A 20,064-nucleotide genomic window follows, 5' to 3' on the forward strand; every position below is an offset into this window, starting at 1 on the left:
ACAAAATGGCAGATCCAACATGGCACAAGGAAATTGAAAATATCAATCAAAACGCATTTTTTGTCAAATTTGGTACTTTAGAGTCATTGATTACAAATCTAACATTATTTTTAAATGACGGATCCAATATGGTTGAAAGAAATTCAAAAATTTTATTTTAAACGCATATTTTTTTGAAATTTTGTATTACAAGGGCCTTAGGAAATTGCTGATTACCAATACATTTTCTTTTTGAAATAAAATATGTATTTAAAACCTATTACTTAGGTACAACCGCTCATATGTACGCAACAACCACCAGAATCATATAATATGTCATTTCACACTTTTGTATTCAATTCAAACAACTGCCAGCAATGCATAGGCAGTTAAAGGCAGCTAAACCAATGTGATTATGTAGATTCTGACTGTATATTTTGAGATTAATAAACATTGGCCGCAGAATTATGTACTTTTTGAAGGTATTTTTACGAAATTTTGATTATTTTAAGTATATTTTTACGGTTTATTCGTTAACAAATTTTATGCATTTATTTTTATCAAATCTTTCGTCGACTTTTATTTTACACTAATACATAGTTGAAAAAGAAGAATCGGCTTTACAGCAATAAAATGGATAAACTACGAAACGTTTTACGTTTAGGTACACTGCCGGCAAAAATAAGGTCGTACATGGCTTACTTGTCCCGGAGTTATGAATAAGAATAGATCCGGTCTGATCCTTATATTTATCTGCGTATTACGACTCTAGAATATTATGAGAAAACAACTGTAAACATGAAAATCCTTGAATAGGGACTTTTTATTTTATCTCATGACCACGTTTTCAGCATTTGGAACCACTGTGAGACTGTGCGTGGGTCGGTGAGTGATAGTGACAACCAACACGAATCAAGGGCATGTTCTTAATAAGTTCAAAAGAACATCATTAAAATTTATTATCAGTGATCAATCGCTCTGCCGAATGTTCAAGAATATTGGTGGATTTGCATACAAAATACAGACCGGACAGCGTCTGAGTGCACCTGATAAGTATGTGAGTCGAGCACCTGTATTAACGTGTCGTGCTTATCGAATATTTGGTTTTCCCACGAAAGCCATATCCATTTAAACGGATCCATTAACAAGCAGACAATACGGTTTTTTGGACTGCATTCGAACACCCTGACATAATCGTCAAGCACCACCTTGACAGTGACTGTGTTAATACCATTTGGTGTGCTGTATCCACACATGGCGTATTGGACCTGTATTTCGTTGAAGCAAACAATGAAACGCCGTTTAACTGTGAATCAGGAGCGCTGCAGATAACAGATGATCGTGAACTTCAGCCAATTTGTCGTGTCAAGAACCTACCACTTAATCAAAAATGGTTTCAGAAGGACGGGGCAATATGTCACTACTCAATCATTTTGGGGATCGCCTTATTTCGCGTGGTAGTGGTTTTTCATACCCTTGCACTCACCAAACCTAACACCACTTGATGCGTACATACTTACTGGGAATGCTGGAGGAGGCTGTTTTTCGTACAGATCCACTGACTGTGGACTAAAATTCAAGATTTTTTTCGTTCAATTCAACAGTCTTTGTTCACAATATGATTGAGATCCTTCCTGAACGCAACAAAAAAATGCTTGAAACTGAACGGAGGGCATCTTCAACATCTGTTTTATCGAGAACGTCGTCGTGAATAATGTTTGCAAGGATATATATGTTACCGGCCAAACCCGATTTCAGGGCAAACTAGTTCGGCCTAGGCCAAACTAGTTTATCCTGATATAATAAAGACTCACATTCAGGATAAACTAGTACGGCCTAGTCTAAACCAATTTAGCCGAGTCGAAAGTAATTTAGCGAACATGTAAGGACTTTTACATGCGGGGAATTCCCAAATCACGTCCCAACAGGGATGGCAAAAAAAAATTATACATCGATATATTGTATCATATGATACATCGAATGAAGATATTGATACATGCTATAAATCAAATAATCTAAAAAATAATAAATAAAAGGATGAGGTTTTCTCCAAAAACTAAAAGAATAGATACACTTACGAATAAAATCGAGTACGAATTAATATTGTTTTCACCAATTTCGAAAAAATGTGAAAACGTTGAATTATTTACGTACGTCTGTCCGTCCGTTTGTCCGTCTGTCCGTGAACTCAACTCATCCGTCATTATACCAGGTAGAATGACAAATAAGGTGTCAAATGAAAGCTTATAATCCAAGGATGGTACTAAAGGTGAGAAATTTGACCTAGGCTGTTTGTCCGTCTGTCCGTCCGACCGCGAATATGACTCAATATTATTGTGTGTTTGTTACGAATAATTATAATTTTAATAAAAATGATTATTTTTCCAAGAACAAAGTATTTTATTTAATGTATTATTTATATTAAGCAGTACTAGATTAGTCATTATTGACTAATCTGGTGCTAAATCGTAATATTGTTGTTGATGGAATGGATATTGAGCAGACTGCATCTTATAAGTACTTGGGACATGAAATTCAGTTGGGAAGAGATAACCAGACGTGCGAGCTCCCACGTCGCGTAGGATTAGCCTGGGCAGCGTTTGGTAAACTGAGCTATGTATTTAAATCGGACTTACCCATGTGCCTCAAAAGGAAAATCTTTGACCAGTGTGTGTTGACTGTACTCACTTATGGGGCGGAAACATTAACACTAACAAAAAAGGTAGTGAACAAGATTCGCATAACTCAGAGGGCTATGGAGCGCCAGATGTGGGGTGTCTCCCTGAGGGACCGAATCCCAAACGAAGAAATACGTCGTAGAACAAAAACAACGGACGCCGTCGAAAGAATCGCGTCGCTCAAGTGGAATTGGGCAGGACACGTCGCCAGATTGTCAGACAACCGATGGACAGAACGTATTGTCGAGTGGAGGCCACGAGAAGAAGCACTACGGAGCAGAGGACGACCACCAACCAGGATGGGCTGACGATCTGAAGCGTATTGTCGGCAACTGGATGCAAGCCGCACAAAACAGAGAAAGATGGAAAGAACTTAGGGAGACCTATGTGCAGCAGTGGACGAGTACGGGTTGATGATGATAATGATGATTAAGCAGTACTAGTTCGCTGAATTACTTTTTTCTTCTTGGCTTTTTTCTATTAAGAATTTGCCGTTTTCGTCTTCCATAGCACTCTATTCTCTCAGTCGCCATCTCACAGCAGGTCTTTGTCTCCGTCTTCCTCCCCGCGGGTCCCAGTCCAGTAATCTTTTCGGCCACCTGTGCTCCGGCATTCTTTGTACATGCCCGTACCATTTCAGGGCTCTACTTTTACTTTTACTACCACAACTTTTTTGTAATTGAGCATTCTGCTTCTATTCTGTTTCATATTTCTTCTGTTCTTATTCTATCCTACCTGGTAATTTGTAGACACCTTCTCATAAACTCCAATTCAACTGTTCGTATTTTATTTCGTTTTATTGTTGTCACTGGCCATTCTTCCGCTCTTGTAGGGTAGTATTCAGCACTATGCCCTGAAAAATCCTTTTTTGTTTTCTTTAGTTAGACCGTTCTTCCATATCACTCCATGGAGTGCTTTCGTGGCTTGTTTTCCCCGTACTATTTTCACTTCTATATCTTTCATACAAGTGCCATCTCGGTTTATCATTTACCCTAAATACTTAAAAGTCTTACAACTCTTAATAGTGTCTTCTAAACTTACGTTTAAATCAACAACCAGTCTGTAATCAATTGAATCGGTCATTTCAAAAACAACACGAGTCACATATTCCTAATTTTACAGGAGAACAAAAAAAACTAAATAGTTGAAAGATGGATGAAATTGATAACATCAAAATTCAAAGTTATTATTGTAATTTTGTTCCTGTTTTTACTGGACTGGTGTCGTTTTTGCACACAACGTGAGTTTATCTTAAAGAAGTCTATTCCTCTCAAAAAGTTCGTTTCTGAAGATTGTGGACTTATGCACTTTTTGAAATGATCGATTCAATTACTTTCGACTAGATTAAATTGGTTTAGACTAGGCTAAACTAGTTTATCCTGCTATAAAAACATACACTTCAGTATAAACTAGTTCGGCCTGAAGTGTGCGTCTTTATATCAGGATAAGTCTAGGCCAAACTAGTTTGTTCTGAAATCGGGTTTGGCCGGTAACATATACATACATATATCATGTATATAAATGTAATAATAAACATCTCAATATTCATTTAAGTACTGTTTTTTTTGGCGCACACTGGCATACTGTACATTCGAACACTTTTTTTACAGTGGCCTACAGCTGTCAGCGCTAAAGAAGCCAGTTTGAAGCCAAAACGTATACTGCCGACGAGAGCTGATCAAATAAAATCACTGCAATCCGAAAAATTTGATGTCGTTATTATTGGTGGTGGAGCCACTGGAGCAGGATGTGCCCTAGATGCTGCTACAAGAGGTAATTTTCGATTTAGTTATTAAATTAACCTTTAACTACCCGCGCTGGCGTATTTTGTACACCAGATATAATAATTCTACTGCAAACATATTTAAAAATTTAATTTTTGACCCTGTTTATCTATCTAACCTATCACTAGAATGTGGTTTACAATGGTTATAGTTTCGTTATAATCGGCTTTCTGAGATGATCGTAATTACCAGTTTATTATTTGTTGTTTCAGGTGGTTTACAAAATATGCCATGATTGTAGTAATGTAAGGACATCTTTGTCCCATATTTGAATTGTTTTTAGTCATTATGGCACAAAATATATTTTTCTTTATAAACAATACTTTTTCTCATGAAGATAAAATTTTGTTTTGTAATTTTATTTTTCAAGGGATCAAATTCTAGTTAGTAATCCCAATTGATTTACTGAGAAGGAACTCCAAGCATTCGGTGATGCTGAATAAGGTTTATAACAAACAACTAAGTGTATTTTTTCAAAAAAAAAAAATAAACAAAACCGCTGTTTTTAAGTGGTGTATAAAGTACGCCACGCGTGTACTTATGTTATAACTTGATGCGCGTGTAGTTAAAGGTTAAATTAAAAACTAATTTGAATTTAAATTACAATCACTAGGTATATTATCCATAGTTAATTCATAAAGCAAACATTATCTATATGGCTGCTATAAAAGATATCATAATTCTAACGAATCTATGAGATTAGTTTTTATTAAATATAATAAAAATAATATACAATGAGCAGTGTCTTTTGACGCTATTGTAAATTGTAATATTATATAAATATAAAATATAAATAGAATATTAAATGTGCATGGTCCCGGCGCTAGGGTATAAGGTGCCCGCCTGAAAAACTAACATAGGCGCCCTTCGATTTTTTTAAATTAGTATTTTGTATGACATCAGTAGAAAAAAGCTCCTTTTAGCGCCTCCCAAAGAGAGGCGCCCGCCTGCAGTGCATCCCTTGCAGGCCCGTTATCGCCGGCCCTTGTGTGATATAATCATAATTAGAATCAAGAAAAATACCGTATTCATACTATTCTACTACTATTCCGTGGCATTACAATCCTACGTGGGTTTTAGCCTCTCCTTATTCCTCTCTATCTTGGGCAATATTCATCCAATTCTCCAAGCCCTAAGGTCTCCTGCTATATTATCTCATCATCGCAGTCAAGGTTGTCGACGTGGTCTTCTTCCAGTTAGTTCTATGGTCTTATAAATCATTGGAGTCTTCTGGTCTTTATTTCTTCTATAATTTTCGCGTCACACAGTGTCCAAGATCATATCTTTACTATAAGACAAATAACAGAAAAATTCCTTAATTTTGACAAAGATATATACATGTGTTTCATAGACATGGAAAAAGCCTTTGACAAGGTACCCAGACATCACATTTGGAAAGCGCTTGAACAATTCGATGTTGGAGTAGAACTAATTGATGCAATAAAATCTATGTACTGGAAGAGTTGGAACATTGTGCCAGCATTAAACTGTGAATCAAACAAATTTGCTACTACACAAGGAGTAAGGCAAGGTAAAGTTTTGAGCCCACTGCTATTCATTATATATATATGAATGAAGTAACAGAAAAATGCAGTAGAGTCCCGAAAATTAGATTTAGGTTACCATCGATTAAAAAGTATAACTATAAGTGAATGTGTATTTGCAGATGACATTGCATAATAGCAAGTTCAGAGAAATCTTTGCAAAACAACCTAAATTTATGGACGAGAGAACTTGCAGACAAAGGAATGAAAATAAATTTAGCAAAGACCAAAACTCTACTTATATCCAAGACACCGAGAGAAATCCATATAAACCTAGACGGAAATTTAGTAGAACAAGTGGAGGATTTTGAATATTTAGGAACTATAATAGATGGAAAAGGAAAAATGCAAAAAGAGCTGAACAACAGAATTGCTAAAACGTCACGACTATATCACTCCCAAGTTTGCTATGGAACTCTAAGGACCTCATTGCCTTCTTTATGTATGAATAGAAAACAAAAAGTTGTGACTGGCTAATGTTCATAACTTATGTAAAAATTAAATTAGAACCTTCTTATTACACGAAATGCTGAGACTTCTTGTGCTTAAATTATAGTTTAAATTTCAAAGCAATTGATCAAATTAATGGTTTAAAAGTTATTTAATTTGTTTATCCCAAATTCATTTTTTTGCAACACTATAAGTCAGAAAATTATGAGGTCACAGTAATACTTCGGACAGTTTATGAAAGAAGAACATTTATACTATTAACTTAATTTAAAAAAATGACAAAAAGTACTTTTAGACAGTGTAAAATTATTTTGCAAAAACATGTCGATTTTTTGCTTAATTATAAACAATTAGAATAACTTTTTAACCGTTACTCGTAGAAAAATTGTTTTTTCATATTTAGAAAGATTGAATTTTTATACACATTTAGAAAGAAAAACAATTGTCCTAGGACAGCTAGGGACGAAGTTAGCCCCCCCTTTTTTAATTCACATGTTCTTGCAAAATAATTTTGCAATATTTATAATTATTTTTTTCTAATTAAATTAATAGTGTAAATCTTCTTCTTTCATAAAATATCCAAAGTAATACTGTAACTTCATAATTTTCTGACTTAGAGTGTTGCAAAAAAAATTAATTTGGGATAAACATATTAAATAACTTTTAAACTATTTCACCGATTGCTTTGAAATTTGGGCTATGATTTAAGCACCAGAAGTCTCAGAATTCCGTATAATTGTTGATTTTTTACATAAGTTATAAATATTTATAAAAACTCAAAATTTATTATTTATTTTGCAATTTTCTAAGCAACCAATAAGGATAGACATATTTAGCGAACGCCATATTGAAGTTTTTTATACGATTTATGAGATTCTTACTCTCAAATTTGTTTAAAATGCTTAACTTTTTGGTAACAGACGAAAAAAGCGAAAATTTACCGTTTTTTGATCTTCATTTGTTTATAACTATGTATATCATCAAAATCGGCTGCAGGAAACATATAAATTATTATTATAGATGTCCATACTACTGAAAAAATTTGGTTTTGGCCTGAAGGGGGTTGTGTCACCAACATGATATTTTTTTTCCTTATTTCTCTGAACTATAAAGACATCTCTGTTTCCGGCTTGTATCCTATACAGGGTGTTTCATTAATATTGTCCATATAGTAACTGGAGAAACCTTAGCACAAAATACGAAGATTTAAACTAAAACACTTAAATAAAATGTGGTTCCTTACTGAGTTACAGGGTGTTTTATCTAAAAATTTAAAGATGATTTTTGCTCAACATTTTAAAACTATTCGACGTATCTTTTTCATACTTGGCAGGAAGTATAGGTACTGAACAAACTACTAAATTATGTTAAACAAACGTTTCTGGCTATTACCAGAGGAGTACGACAGGGGAAAGTGAATGGTTGACCCTTTCGAAATTCTACGCCACTGGCGAAATTGCTATTTTAGTTCAATTTTTGAATTCTCCAATACTTTCTATAAAAATAATATGCTCTTCATTCGTAGCGATAAAGAAATTAGTTAATAATTAGATCGAGATCTTTGAAGTTAAAAATGAAACGACACGGGTATTTTGATTAATGTATTGTGTCGCTTCATTTTTAATTTCAAATATCTCGAAAACTAATCATTTTATCGTTACGAATGAAGAGTATATTATTTAATTAAAAAGTATTGCAAAATCAAAAAATTACGCTAACATAGCAATTTCGTCAGTGGCGTAGAATTTGGGAAGGGTCAACCAGCCACTATCCCCTGTCGTACGCCTCTGGTAGTAGCTAGAAACGATTATTTATCTTAATTTAGTAGGGTATACACTTTCTGCCAAGTATGATAAGGATACACCAAATAGTTTTAAAGTACTGGGTACAAATAATTTTTAAATTTTAATCATATGAATCATATCAATAAATTAATCAAAATAACTGTGCAGTTTCATATTTAACTTCAAATATCTCGAAAACTAATGACTTTATCGTTACCAATATAGACAACATTATTTACGTAGAAAGTACTGGAGAATCTAAAAATGGCACTTAAATAGTAATTCCACCAGTGGCGTAGAATTTGAGAAGGGTCAACCATTCACCATCTCCTGTCGTACGCCTCTGGTAGTAGCTAGAAACATTTTTTTATCATAATTTAGTAGGGTGTCTAGTAGTCGCACTTTCTGCTAAGTATGAAAAGGATAAGTCGAATAGTTTTAAAATGCTGAGCAAAAATAATTTTTAAATTTTTAGATAAAACACCCTGTAACTCAGTAAGGAACCACATTTTATTTAAGTGTTTTAGGTTAAATCTTCGTATTTTGTGCTAAGGTTTCTCCAGTTACTATATGGACAATTATTAATAAAACACCCTGTATATTACAGGGTGGGGCATTAGTGTGACAAAGTCCAATTACTCGTTTCTCGTAAGAGATACGAAAAAAAGTTATTTAGGTAAAATTTGGGGCACTTATAGGACCATCATTTTAAAATATTTTTAAATATACAGGGACGTGCGTATTGACAGGGTGACACAAACTTATGTTTTTGTAAATCGAACACCCTGTATATTTTTACATTTTTGGATTCTCCTCAATGTTTTCTTTCTTAAAATATAGGGTTTTGTAGTATTATACGAGGTATTTTAAAAGATAATTACGTTTTTTTGTTAATTTCGTAGAAATATTTACACCCTGTAGAATTGTAGTACACCCTTAACATTTAATTTTTATTTTATGTTCAAACGATTTTTAATACATATAGTCTACTATTGTTCAACATTAACAGTATAGCGAAATGTTAAATTTTGGTATACAGGGTGGGTCGAAACTCGGAATGAGTATTTTCTGAGTTTTTTTAAATAGAACACCCTGTATTTTAGTATTGTAATGAAATGATATTTTATGGTACTTTTTTATTTCTTAAGCATTCCCTATACCTATACGTGCTTTAATTTGTAAGTTATTCGTGATTTTTTAAGCCAAACATTAATTGCAAGAAAAATTACTTGAAATTTTATTAGGTGGCCGTGAAAATATTGAATCAAAAATAATTTTTCGAAAAAAATTACATCATAATCTAGCCTGATCCATAATTTATTAATATTGGATGAGATATCCAAATAAATTCGTAGTTAAGATTGTTGGTGCGCTCAAAATATTAATAAAAACATACAATATTCTACCTAGTCGGCTATGACACTAAATTTCCTTAAAAATTTGACATTATACTATTTTATAGTTCCAGTTGCTTTGTTACCATTACTAATATGAATTTTTCTAATGAGGAACTGATTAATAAGATGTTGGTGCTAGTGGAGTATAACAAAAATGTGCTATTAGCAATAAGAATTTTTCTTCAGAAATTCCCTGATAGACGACAACTAAGAAGAGAAACGTTTGAAAATATACTAGAACGGTTTCAACGGACTGGACACTTAGATTATGATAAATCTGATCGAACAAATACTATTGTAAATGAAGAAAACAGGAATTAAATGTAATCCTTAGTGTCACCGAGGATCTGAATATTAGACAACCGTTCTTACAATCTAAGTGTCTAGTCTCTTGAAACCGTTTTAGTATACTTTCAAAAGATTCTCCTCTTGGTTGTCGTCTATCAGGGAATTGCTGATGATAAATTTTTATTGCAAGTAGCTCATTTTTGTTATACTCTCCTAGCACAAAGCCATTTTAATCAGTTCCTCATTAGAAAAATTAATATTAGTCATGGTAACAAATCAACTGGAACTATAAATAGTATAATGCCAAATGTTTGGGCAAATTGTGTGCCATAGCCAACTAGGGAGAATTTTGTATGTTTGATTAATATTTTAAGCAACAACAACCTCAGCTACGAGTGTATTTGGACATCTCATCCAATATTAATAAATTAAGGATCAGGTTAGACTATTATATATTTTTTTAAATTATTTTTGATTGGATATTTTCACGGCCACATAATAAAATTTCAAGTAATTTTTGTTGCAATTAATGTTTGGCTTAAAGAATCACGAATAACTTACAAATTAAAGCACTTAGGTATAGGGAATGCTTAAGAAATAAAAAAGTTCCATAAAATATAATTTCATTACAATACTAAAATACAGGGTGTTCCATTTGAGAAAACTCAGAAAATACTCATTCCGAGTTTCGACCCACCCTGTATACTAAAATTAAACATTTCGCTATACTGTTAATGTTTGACAATAGTAGACTATATTAAAATCGTTTGAATATAAATAGAAAATTTGATGTTAAATCACTACAATTCTACAGGGTGTAAATATTGCTACGAAATTAACAAAAAAACGTATTTATTATCGTTTATCGTTTATAACGTATTATATTTTAAAATATCTCGTATAATATTACAAAACCTTATATTTTAAGAAAGTAAACATTGAGAAAAATCCAAAAATGTAAAAGTATACAGGGTGTTCCATTTAAAAAAACAAGTTTGTGTCACCCTGTCAATACGGACGCACCTGTATATTTGAGAATATTTTTAAATTATGGTACTATGTGTGCCCCAACTTTTACCTAAATAACTTTTTTTCGTATCTCTTACGACAAACGAGCAATTGGACTTTGTCACACTAATGACTCACTTTGTCACACTAATGCCCCACTTTGTCACACTAATGCCCCACCCTGTATATAAGTACATTATATTTTTTTTTGTTTTCATTGATTATGAGAACCCTCTTCTCTGCTTCCTTCTCGATCTAACGAAAGTCCTCTTCATCCTTAATCTGCTGTTTCGTATTACATATATCGATATTGTCTGCAATTGTCAACAGTAAGTTTGGTCCGTCTCGATGGAATACTGTAGTCAGTTTGTCGATTCTGGCACTTGTGATTATGTGTTCCAGAGCTAAGTTGAAGGTTTGTGGTGAAAGTGCATCTCCCTGTTTTAATCCATTGTTTATTTCAAATGTATCCCTTCCATACACATCCGCATCTTTACTCAATTTTTTGGAAAGCAAGTTCTTGCATCGCTATCCACAGTTTAATCCTGCATACTCTATCAAATGCCTATTTAAAATCTATGAATATCTGTTGAAGCTCACGATTAAACTCCCAGCATTTTTCCATTATCTGTTTTATTTTGAATATCTGGTCAATAGTGGAACGGCCTGGTCTAAATCCGCATTGATAATCCCCAACGATTTCTTCCGTGTGTGCTTTGGTTCTTTCTATCAGGATGTTTGCAAGGACTTTGTAGTTGGTATTTAGGTGGTTTTTCCCCGGTAGGTAATACATTACTTTTTGTTTTACATTTTAGGATTGATACAATAGCCCCTTCTTTCTATTTATCTGACATTGTTTCTTCTCGCAAAATGACTTGAATAAGCATGTACTCGTATTTAAGTTTTTTAAATTGTCTGGGTTACTTCTTCGTGTATCAGTTATTGGTTTTCTATTTCAGCTGAATGCACTTCTATGTTTGATTGATGTGTTTCTACTAGATTTGTCGTTTAACAGTTGATAAAAATAATCCTTCTTAGTTTTGAGGATTACCTTATCATCAGGAATAAGCTGTCCTCTCATTTGAAGAAAGTTGGCATCCAATCCAAATTCTTATTGATATTTTACCATTAATTCGTGTTTTACGTTATCGAACGCTTTCCCATAATCGATGAAACGGAGGAAAACATCCTTTCTTCGATCAAAACAATTCTGTACTCATCTTTGCATGCATATTAATGTTTTTATTTTTAAGGTCTCAAAACTGCTCTAATTGAAGCAGATGACTTTGCCAGTGGCACATCCAGTCGAAGTACAAAACTTATCCACGGAGGAGTACGATACCTACAAAAAGCTATTATGCAGTTGGACTACGAACAGTACAGAATGGTACAAGAAGCCTTACACGAAAGAGCCGTCATGTTGCATCAAGCTCCTCATCTTGCCCATCCTCTGCCTATTATGTTACCTGTTTATAGGTAAGTCTCGATTATATATTTTATTTATAATAGAATTTTGGGGGCACACAATAGAAACAGTCAATAAGGCCTAGGTCTAACAAACACAATAAAAAATTCAATAAGACCTAAGTACTATTATTCTGATGTTACAGCCCTCTGAAGTTACTGGATTAGGTGCTCAGTGTAGATCAAGCGCACTCATTCATAATCAAGTGAACACGAATGGTGCACACCTATCCAATACCAGCATAGTTGAAGTTTCGCCTTATCCTTAGAAAACTATTGAAGCTGCTTCAGAAAACTGAGTATCACAATGACAAGTGCTGATAGAGTGGCACAAGACATCTCACGTTTTCACGCATGCGGAATACATATCTGACCTCAGCATGGCAACTGCGCCATTTGATTTTTTTAAATCGCTGAAATATTATCAAAGAAATGAAGAATCGCGGCAGTGACACTTGCTATATCGGCAATACCTATAACCTACTATCACCACATTATCGACCGATCGGGCAAATTTTTTGCATACAGGGTGATTGATTAGTGGGGTCAAGCTCCGTAGATCCGTTATAGTAATAGATAGCAATAAAAGTTAATAACAAAAATTGTAGCCAACTTTGAGCTTCACAAATGAATTAGAATGTTACAGGGTGTTAGATAACATAGTGGCAGACCAAAATTATATATTTTTAAAAGGAACACCCTGTATCTAATTTTACATTCTAAATCTTCTTAACTTCTACATTACAAAAATATAAAGATGTGTTTTGTTGTACATGGTATTTACAAAGTTATAACCAATTTTATATGAAAATTGTAACAAGTTCAACTCACTGTATAAATAAAAATAAGCACAAAAGCAATGGATTATTGATGCCATATTTTATTTATTGTCAAAATTTTCGTAAATGATTGATATTGCTAACTTTCTTTATTTTGAATACAGGGTGAGTCAAAACGCAAGTACATTATTTTCTCCGTAATTTTAAATGGAACACCCTGTATTTTATATCACTATCTAAGAGTACCATTATCGTACTTAAATTTTTATATAACATTCCCTATGTCTAAATTTATTAGTTTCCGAGATATTTTCATTTTTCAGAGCAAATTATTAATTACGGGTCTAAATCTTTCCAAATTTTAAGTAAGCCATGACTGAATTGTCTAAAACTGACAATTTACGATTACTGATTATCAATCTGGTAATAAATGTAACAATGTAGCAAATAAAGAAAGAAATATAATTTATTAGTAATAAATTTTACAAAACAAAAAACACAACCACAACCTAGAATATTTTTGAAACAATTAAAAACTACTTTTGTATGTAAGTGTAACAAATAAAGACAAAAATAATTTATTAGTTATAAATTTTACAAAAAACACACAAACAGAAAATACAACATTTTGTGAAAATAATTATTAAAAACTACTTCTGCATGTAAATATAATAAGAATGTAACAAATAAAGAACGAAAAATAATTTATCAGTAAAAAATTTTACAAACAAAAACATGAACACAAAATACAACATTTTTTAAAAAATTAAAGCTACTTTTAATAAAATATTTTAAATATTTAATTACATAAGTTGTTCAAAATGACCTCCAAACACATTTGTGCATGCCTAAAAACGGTCATTGAATGAGTTACTTACACTACGAAGCATTTGTAAATTAACATTTCAAAATACACTTTGAATTCTATTTTTCATCTCAACTCTTATTGATGGAGACATTTTATAAACTTCATTTTTAAAGTAACCCCAAAAAATCGGTCTATTTTATTAAATTCTGGAAATCTGGGTGACCACGCTACTGGTCCATGGAAAAATGAAAATATATCGAAACCTATTAAATTTAGACATAGTGAATGTTGTATACAAATTAAAGTACGGTAATGGTACTTTTCGATAGTGATATAAAATACAAGATGTTCCATTTAAAATTACTGAGAAAATAATGTACTTGCGTTTTGACTCACCCTGTATTCAATATAAAGAAAATTAGCAATATCAATATCATTTATGAAAATTTTGATAATAAATAAAAAAATATGGAATCAATAAACCATTGCCGTTGTGCTTATTTTTATTTATACAGGGAGTTGAACTTGTTACAATTTTCAAATAAAAGTGGTTATAACTTTGTAAATACCCTGTATAACATACCAAACCTTTATATTTTTGTAATGGAGAAGTTAAGAAGATTTCGAATATTTAGTAAAATACAGGGTGTTCCATTAAAAAAAAAACATAAGTTTGGTCTGCCACTATGTTATCGAACACCCTGTAACATTCTAACTAAGTTTATAATGTGAAGCTCAAAGTTGGCTACAATTTTTTGTTATTAACTTTTATCGCTATCTATTACTATAGACTATAACGGATCTACGGAGCTTTACCCCACTAATCAATCTCCCTATATACAGTGAGCACGTAAAGGTTGGAATAAATTCATTTTCTCAAGAATGGACAATTTTGGAAAAAAATCCCGAAACAGGTCGATTTTTATTTATAAATTACGACTTTTTGGCATATATATCATACTAGTGACGTCACCCATTTGGGCGTGATGACGTCATCGATGATTTTTTTAAATGAGAATAGGTGTCGTGTCATAGCTCATTTGAAAGGTAATTCAATTCTCTATTCAGTATTTTAAACAATAACATAATTATTTATACAGGGTGTCCAAAAAAATGTTTTTTGAATTAAATTTATTGATATAAAAAGAAGAATCTGTGTGATTTATTTAATTCAAAATACATTTTACTGCTATCAGAAAACAGGAAAAAAATGTTTATTTGACAAATAAATATTGTTTTTTGCAAATTCAATATTAAAGCAGCCACCCACCTGCCTCTTGACAATTTGAGCATTTAATTTAAACGAAAAGCAATAATTATTTTTCAAATAAACATTTTTTTCTGTTTTCTGAGAGCAGTAAAATGTATTTTGAATTAAAGAAATTACACATATTCTTTTTTTTATGTCAATAAAATTCAAAAAAAATTTTTTTGACACCCTGTGTAAATAATTATGTTAATGTTTATATTACTGAATAAAGAATTGAATTACCTTTCAAATGAGCTATCACACGACCCCTATTCTCATTTAAAAAAATCATCGATGACGTCATCACGCCCAAATGTGTGACGACACTAGTATCATATATATGCTAAAAAGTCGTAACTTTAAAATAAAAATTGACCCCTTTCGGGATTTTTTTCCAAAATCGTCCATTCTCGAGAAAATGAATTTATTCCAACCTTTACGTGCTCACTGTATAATAACTACATAAAAACTCATATAGTGAAATATGTTTTAAATATTTTTGTTCTTTATTTTAATAGTTATAAATAATTGAAAAAATTACACTTTCGGATTTAATTTGCAATAACATTTTTGTTTATAAGCATTTTTTAATATAAAAAATCTCATTTTACAGATCAAATATTTTTAAGAAAGTCCTCTGTTGAACGTTTTCATCTACAAATGCGTAGTTTTTTTACAATATTGAAATGAATGATAGAAGTCGCTTTTCTTGCTTAATGTTAAATAAAAATCCATGACGCAGTAAACATTTCAGTGCCCACGAGATGTTACGCCTTTTCTATTGACTTCCCCCAGATCTTCGAGTTAAAAAATGGCAGCCAGTAATTTTTCAACTTTATTAAATACTTCGTTTTCTGGGGTACTAACCGAAATTAGCAAAATCTTAACATACATAATATAGTTGAAGATGACTTAAACCCGATTTTGCCATAATCTGTAGTTTCAGAAAAATGGTTTTTAGACCTAGGTCCCATTAACGTTTTTTATCTACACTTATGGACAAAACTATCGAATATTTTGAAATTATCACGTGTAGTTAAATCTTTTGGGTTGCAATCCTTAGGTAATAGGGATATGATTTTTTTACGAATGCGATGTTTTAAATGTCATATAAATGCTAGATCGAAATTAAATCTGATATGGGCTAAATTATGTCCAATATAATATTTCAATACGCTCTGAGCTTCGCTGGTGTCGCTCCTAGCGGTTACTAATTCAACTTTTACCGGTAATTTTTAAATTTATTATTTAATTGCTATCGCTTAATATTTACAACGCAAAAAAGTAATTAAATTGTAATCGATTTTTTTAAGATTTTTCTAATCATTTTGACGTTCTTTTGATAAAATATCAATTTCTTACTTCGGATACTTTGACAATAATCGTGTAGATGGCGCTAAGATTATAATAGATTATTTATTTATAATTAGATGTTACGGAACATTAAAAAAACTTAAATTCAGTATTTAAAACGTAAGTATATTTAAGGTAAAAATATATACCACAGCTTTGACCAACTAATATTGTTTATAATTAATGTTTTTAATTTTAATTTTAAATTAATCACTTTGACATTTATGTCAAATTTCCAGTAAACGTTTACAAACTTGTCACTACTGGCGTTCGCGAATTTGTAAATATCCCCTCTACGTACGAGCTCACAGCGTATAGACCAGGGCATTTAGCACCAAAAACACCCGAATAAATAATTTTTTAAATACAGTACCTAGAGACTTGCAGTTTTTTGCATTATGTTCAGGATGACGTCAGGAAAAAAGTCTACTATTCAGAAATGGGTGGAAATGCATAATTGCACTGTAAAGTGCATAAAATGCATCCAAAATTGCATAAATATAAAAATAAAGTCAAAATCTGTATACTAAGGAACACAATTTATTATTTGGGGGTTTTATGGGGTCACTGAATACGATTACGCCATCGGATTACGCCTCCCGGATCACCTAGTGCCCAAGGTCACCGCAAGAGACGTCATCTTCTGGAGTTTCGATGGTTTTCGGCATTAAATCAATGCAAACGGATTACTCACGGGTTTTATGTGTCGCTAAATACGAATATGCCATCAGAATTGACCTCCGGAGTACCTGGTGTCCAAAGTCGCTACTAAGGTACGTCATCTTCTGGAGTTTCGAGGGATTTCGGCACTAAATTGGTGCAACTGGACTATTCGGGTAGTTTTTGAGGTGGTTAAACACGAATATGCCATCAGAACAGACCTCTGCATCACCTGGTGCCCAAGGTCACTGCAAGGGACGTCATCTTCTGGAGTTTCGAGGGCTTTCGGTATCAAATTGATGAAACGGATTACTTACGGGTTTTTAAGGTCGCTAAACACGAATATGCCATCAGAATTGGCCTCCGGGGTGCATAATGCCCAGGGTCGCTACAAAGGCACGTCATCGTCTGGAGTTTCGAGGGATTTCGGCACTAAATTGATGTAACTGGACTACTCGGGGAGTTTTTGAGGTGGTTAAATACGAAGATGCTATCAGGACATACCTTAGGATCAGCTGGGGTGCCCAAGGCCACTGCAAGGGACGTCATTTTCTGGAGTTTCGAGGGCTATCGGCATCAAATTGATGCAAACTGATTACTTACGGGTTTTAAGGTCGCTAGACACGAATATGCCATCAAAATCAACTCCCTGTGCACCTGGATCTCAACCTCACTGCAAGAGCGTCCTCTTCTGGAGTTTGAGAGATTTCGGTAATAAATTGATAAAATTGGATTACTCGGGGAGTTTTTGAGTCGATATACACGAATATGCCATCAGAACAGACCACCGCATCACCTGGTGCCCAAGGTCACTGCCAGGGACGTCATCTTCGGAAGTTTCGAGGGCTTTCGGTATCAAATTGATGAAACGGATTACTTACGGGTTTTTAAGGTCGCTAAACACGAATATGCCATCAGAATTGGCCTCCGGGGTACATGATGCCCAGGATCGCTACAAAGGCACGTCATCGTCTGGAGTTTCGAGGGATTTCGGTACTAAATTGATGTAACTGGACTACTCGGGGTTTTTTTGAGGTGGTTAAATACGAAGATGCCATCAGGACATACCTTAGAATCAGCTGGTGCCCAAGACCACTGCAAGGGACGTCATATTCTGGAGTTTCGATGGCTATCGGCATCAAATTGATGCAAACGGATTACTTACGGGTTTTTGAGGTTGCTAAACATGAATATGCCATCAAAACCGACTCCCTGTGCACCTGGAGCCCAAGCTCACTGCAAGGGGTGTCCACTTATGAAGTTTGAGAGATTTCGGCATTAAATTGATAAAAATAGATTACTCGGGGGATTTTGAGTCGTTAAACACGAATATGCCATCAGATAATCACTAGATACTCAAAAACCCAAAAGTAATTTGTTTGCATAAATTTGGTACCGAAAACTCACGCAATTTCAGAAGATAACGTGCCTTAGGCACCATGTGCTCCAGTGTGTGATCTAACGGCGTATTCGCATTCGGCAACCCCAACAAGCCATGAGTAATCCGTTTGAATCAATTTAGTACCGAAAACTTTCGAAACTCCAGAAGATAGCGTACCCTAGGCACTAGCTGGTCCGGTGTCTGTTCTGATGGCATATTCGTGTTCAGCAACCTCGAAAACCTATAAGTAATCGGTTAGCGGCAATATAGTACCGAAAAACCTCGCCCAGAGGATGACGCCCCTTGCAGTGGGGATGGACTGTTTTGATCACATGTTCGTGTTTAATGACTTTAAACTTCCCCGAGTAATCCATATCCATCAATTTAATGCCGAAATTCCTCAAAACTTCAGAAGATGACGTCTCTTGCAGTGACCTTGAGCACCAGGTGCACAGTGTATCGGTTCTGATGGCATATTAGTATTTAGCGACCTCAAAAACCCTCCAGTAATCCGAAAGCCCTCGAAACCCCAGAAGATGACGTGCTCTAGTAGCGACCTAGGCACCAGGTACTCCGGAGTTAAGTTCTGATGGCATATTCGTGTTTACCGACCGCAAAAACCCATAAGTAATCAGTTTGCATCAATTTAATACCGAAAGCACTCGAAACTCCAGAAGATGGCGTCCCTTGCAGTGACCTTGGGCACCAGGTTATCCGATAGTCTACTCTGATGGCATATTCGTATTTGGCGACATCAAAAACCCCCGAGTAATCCATTTGCACCAATTTAATACCGAAAACCCTCGAAAGTCCAGAAGATGACGTCCCTCGCAGTGACTTTGGGCACCAGGTGATCCAGAGGTCTGTTCTGATGGTCTGAACCACCTCAAAAACCCCCGAATAGTCCAGTTGCATCAATTTAGAGGTCATGCATTCTGAGGTCAATTCTGATGGTATATTAGTACCTACTTAGTGACCCCTAAAACCCGTGAGTAATCCGTTTGCATTGATTTAATGCCGAAAACCATCGAAACTCCACAAGATGACGTCTCTTGCGGTGACCTTGGGCACTAGGTGATCCGGGAGGCATAATCCGATGGCGTAATCGTATTCAGTGACCCCAAAAACCCCCAAATAATAAATTTTGTTCCTTAGTATACTGATTTTGACTTTATTTTTATATTTATGCAATTTTGGATGGATTTTATGCACTTTACACTGAAATTATGCATTTCCACCCATTTTTGAATAGCAGACTTTTTTCCTGACGTCATCCTGAACATAATGGAAAAAATTGCAAGTCTCTAGGTGCTGTATTTAAAAATTTATTTATTTTGTGCTAAATGCCCTCGTCTATAAATTGAATTTCATCAAGGTAAGAATTTACTGTTCTAATAGTGCGTCATCGTGCATTAGCTCGAATCTGTCACATCCAATATGGTCGGCAAATGGTAAGCT

At 33.9% G+C, this 20,064-nt stretch overlaps 1 protein-coding gene across 3 annotated transcripts in view; it reads left to right on the forward strand.

Annotated features, from left to right (window-relative positions):
* The window catches only part of LOC126891716 (glycerol-3-phosphate dehydrogenase, mitochondrial), a 228,551-nt gene that overhangs the window by 93,212 nt on the left and 115,275 nt on the right, over positions 1-20,064 (forward strand). For all 3 annotated transcript variants that reach the window (XM_050660983.1, XM_050660981.1, XM_050660982.1), the window contains exons 3-4: positions 4,268-4,430; positions 12,166-12,388. In XM_050660983.1, coding sequence (XP_050516940.1) covers positions 4,268-4,430; positions 12,166-12,388 — 386 coding nt within the window. The remainder of the gene's footprint in view (positions 1-4,267; positions 4,431-12,165; positions 12,389-20,064) is intronic.

This window comes from Diabrotica virgifera, chromosome 9 (genome assembly GCF_917563875.1).
Source record: "Diabrotica virgifera virgifera chromosome 9, PGI_DIABVI_V3a".
Classification (NCBI taxonomy): Eukaryota; Metazoa; Arthropoda; class Insecta; order Coleoptera; family Chrysomelidae; genus Diabrotica; species Diabrotica virgifera.